Genomic DNA, 4240 nt, shown 5'->3' with positions numbered 1-4240 from the left:
AACAACGTTACAGTAAAAATAAATACCATACTACCTAATATTTCTTACTTAAGAAGTAAGATAATCAACTGGCCATAGTCACCAAGCAAAATACCCTGGGATGGAAATAAAATAATGTTCATTTACCCACCTCTAAGCTCACCCTTAAAACTGCTGTCATACCTCAGGATGGAGGACATTAATGAAAGAGAAAAGCAAGCCATTTCATTGTTAAAATCTTTCACCACAGTACAACACTGAAATTTCAAAAGACCCTTGAGGATGGTTAAGCCAACTCATTTTCCAGGTCAGTGACCCGCCATTCAGGTAAGGTGAAATGACAGGGCCTAAGTCACACAGAGAGCTTGAAGAGAAAAAAAAAAAATTTTTTTTTCCAAACAAGCAGACAGGATTTTTCACATGTTAATCAAAGAGAACCAAGATTATCAGATTAGAAAGAAATGATGAATAGGACAGATGTTGCACATAAGTTTAAAGGACTAGTCCATCTGCTGCCCTCCATAACCAAAAACTGCTCCAACACATGGTCACAGATCCACCAAGAGCTTAACCTTAAAATATCAAAGTCTTGGAAAATTCAATTTACAAATACATTATTAATCATATTGTTATAGTGAAATTAGTTCAATAAACATGAAAACATCAAACAGCACCAATATCAGAAGGTTAAGGTAAATATACTATTATTTAAAAATAATGTATAATTACTCATTGGGACAGAAATAAACTCTAGCCCCCAGAAAAAAACTATTTAAAATAACTGTTTGACAGAAAAGGCAATATTTAAAGACTAATATATGCCTTTATCCCACTGACAGGTCAGTGCCTAAACATCCCAGCAGTGGGTCACATGGAAAATATTAAGACACACCTTTAAATTCTTCAACCTTGAACCATGATGCTAAATATTCCAAATCTTGCCAGTATGAGGCAGTGGCAGCGTTTTTGGTATTTCTAACTAGTCTTATGTGTCCTGATCAAACCGAAACAAGTCCCTTATTAAGCACTAGATGAGGTGTGTCTGTTCTGAAGAAGCAGGGGCTTTTACAGACGCTACAATTGACAGGTATCAAAAGCTACCAAGGAACTATAGCAGCAAATACTCCAGTAAGAACACATTAGTCCACATGGGACCAGGGACTACTCTTCTCTCTCGTTTCTGGAATTTCTGGGAAACTAGAGATTGAACAAGTGTCTGTATACATGGAGGCAGTAAGAATCACTAAACAGGATAGTGTTCATGGTTGAAATTACCAGGATAATTTGACATAGAAATCCAACAATACATAAAATTCGTAAGCACACAGAACTAGAATAAAATGTTAGCAAAACTTTTTGGGTTTACCCCCAAACAGCATGGGAGTTCGAGGTGGGGTGGGATGGGCGTGGCTTGGGCAGCTGCTTGCAGTTCGTTCATACTCTCTGCCTGCTCCTTTCATCAGCTCCTCACAAGACTACCTGGCTGAAAATATTTGGTAATTCAGTGCAGAAAATTAAGGTCACAGACAAAGTACAACAACTTTTAATACACCATCAATACTAATGATTAAAAATTATTGCATAGTCTTATGCATTTACCCTAAAACATTTTCTCAAAGTAAACCAATTCTATAAAAGACAAAGAACCCTTTAAAACATGGATGGCCTTCACTACCTCGCTCGCCTCTCCTTTTTTGTCTTTTCGGTACTTTTGTCCATGGTTTTCTCATTGTCTCCCCTGCACTTGGGGCAATACCATTTCCCCTTTGGTTTATAGGTGAGTGAAACGCATGAAAAGTGAAACCATTCAATGGGACACTGTTCATTGTCACAGCCTATCATCTCCCCATAAGACACTTGGTTACATAAGCAGTAGGTGGGCTCGTTGGGATCTATGGCAAACTCGGCAGGTGACGCTTCCCTCTCCTGCTTGGCCTTGGAGCGCTTCTTCTTCTTAGCAGACTTGGATTTCTTTTCTTTCGGAGGCTGATCATCGCAGTCGTCAATCCCATTTGTCATGTGACATAAGTCACGGCTCTCACTGGTCCGCTGTCTTCGAGGTCTTCTAGAAGATCTTTCGGGTTGACTAGAATCCATCTTCGATTTGTCTGAGGCCCGCTCACTTTCAGCAGGATCTTGGAAACACTGGGAATGCAGCTCCATTTGTCTTGCTCGGTTTTCCACCAATTCGAGCATCTGTGTGACAATCTGAATTTTCTCATCTCCCAATTCTTGGCTATTGATTAACGCTCTCTGGAGATGCTGCTGTAGGCGTTTTTTCTGGTTTGAATCATCTTCTTTCTTATACCTTTCATAGACATCATCAATTTCCTTTAAAGTTTCTAAAAGGGGGGAAAAAGAAGAATATTAGGGCGTATTAGCACATACATTATTTTCAAGTTAGAATTAAAGCAGGAAAGTCTATTTATGTATACGCTGAACACATTATTTTCATACAAATGCTACATCATCCAATATGAAAGTATACTCGGGGGCAAATGGCATAACAGGAAAAGGAACTTGCTACCAGCCTGGCAATCTCAATGTTATCCTTGGGACCAACACTGTAAAAGTACAGAACTGACTCCTGCAAACTGTTCTCTGACCTCCATATATGCTCATATGCTCACACGCACATTAAGTAAAAATAATTTTTAAAAACGTCAAAGGTTGTTCTGGCTAATTTTTTGTCAACTTGACAGAAGCTAGAGTTATTGAGCAAGGGAAACTCTCAATTGAGGAAATGCCTCAAAACCCTAGCAGGTAGTTCTGAGATGCGAAAGAAAGCAAGCTTCTGGGAGCACGCCAGTAAGCAGCATGGTTTGTGCTCTGGTTCCTGCCTCCCAGTTTCTGCCTTGAGGTCCTGCCCTGACTTTCCCCAGACCTAGACTATGGCCTGAGTTGTAAGCTGAAATAAACTCCTTTCTCTCCAACAGAACCCTAAGACAAAGCTAGTTAGAAGTAGCTAACAAGGACAACAGAAACCTTAAGATCGTTCATCTGATTTTTAAAAAGTAAAGGGGAAACAGGGAAATGGCTTAGTCTCTAAAGTGATGCCACACAATCCTGAGGACCTAGGCTGATTCCCAGCACCCACATAAAAAGCGTTGTGGTTGTGTGCACCTGTAATCTCAGTGCTGGGGAACCCCAGGGGCTTGCTGCTCAGAGGTAGTCTAGCTTAAGTGAAAGATTTGTCTCAAAACAACAACAAAAACAAAACCCAAGGTAGAGAGCAATAGAGGAAGATATAAAATATCAATCTCTCACCTTCACAGAACACACACACACTGTAGCAAATTAACAATCAAAGTATTCAAGACTTGTATGACAAAGTAAGACAAAAGTATTACATAAGACACACTAATTTAGAATTTGCTGAGTTCCTTATTGCTGATTCTTTATTTGAACATCAAAACAACTCTATACACATAAAACCTGAGGTGGTCCTCAGACGCAGTCACAGATTGGTACCCATTTGTGTGTTTACAGAAATTACAGCCCAATCAGTGACTAGTTACGTGACTCCAGAGAGACACATTACCTTAATTTTCACATCCTACTCTTTTAAAAGGCAGATGTCAGCATTTCTCAGCTTCCTGACAACTTAGTTTTAAATGGCTCTTTTATTTTGGCATCACATGGGAAATTCTGAAAATCAAAACTATTTCCAGAGTAGATCTGCTGTTGCTGGCATCCAGTGACCAAGCCACTACAGAATTAAGTAACGTCAGCACTGGACCATTCTACCTTTGTATCTAACTCAGCAGTTGATTCAATGCTTACTGAAGCTGCTGATGCAACTGTATTAAAAGTTGGGCACTCTTAAATCAAGCAATTGCTGAGTCACCAGAATGTACAATTTCACAAGTCATCAAAGATCTCATTAAGTTTAGTTTTATTCAAATCTGTTCTATTTCTTATCCAGCTATGATACAATGCTACACGAAAGAGGTCTGTCTGAGGGTAAAAAAGTAAACAGCAGCAATTAGATTTCAACACTACCTTAGCACACCACTGCTTTACCTTCCAATGTTACTACTGCATCCCTCATCACTGCTATATTCCAATGACTACTACAAAGAGCAGAAACGTTAAGTACATAATGCTGGCTATCTGAAAGCAGGTGACAAAGTGAATAATTAGAACAACATTTATGGATTACCTTCTTCCTGGAAATTGCAGGTATTAACACTCGATGGACAATTTTGCCACCACAACAACAACAACAGCTGAGTTCTCTCTCTCTCTCTCTCTCTCTCTC

At 39.3% G+C, this 4240-nt stretch overlaps 1 protein-coding gene across 1 annotated transcript in view; it reads right to left on the bottom strand.

Annotated features, from left to right (window-relative positions):
* Positions 1-1506: 1506 nt before the first annotated feature.
* Positions 1507-4240, bottom strand: part of Ing2 (inhibitor of growth family member 2) — a 6308-nt gene continuing 3574 nt past the window's right edge. The window contains exon 2 of the mRNA XM_028757694.1: positions 1507-2321. Within this exon, the coding sequence (XP_028613527.1) occupies positions 1651-2321 (671 nt within the window). The 3' untranslated portion in view covers positions 1507-1650. The remainder of the gene's footprint in view (positions 2322-4240) is intronic.

This window comes from Grammomys surdaster, unplaced genomic scaffold (assembly GCF_004785775.1).
Source record: "Grammomys surdaster isolate TR1022 unplaced genomic scaffold, NIH_TR_1.0 126178, whole genome shotgun sequence".
Lineage (NCBI taxonomy): Eukaryota > Metazoa > Chordata > Mammalia > Rodentia > Muridae > Grammomys > Grammomys surdaster.
Note: the sequence above shows the minus strand (reverse complement) of the source record. Positions and strands in the feature narration are given on the sequence as shown.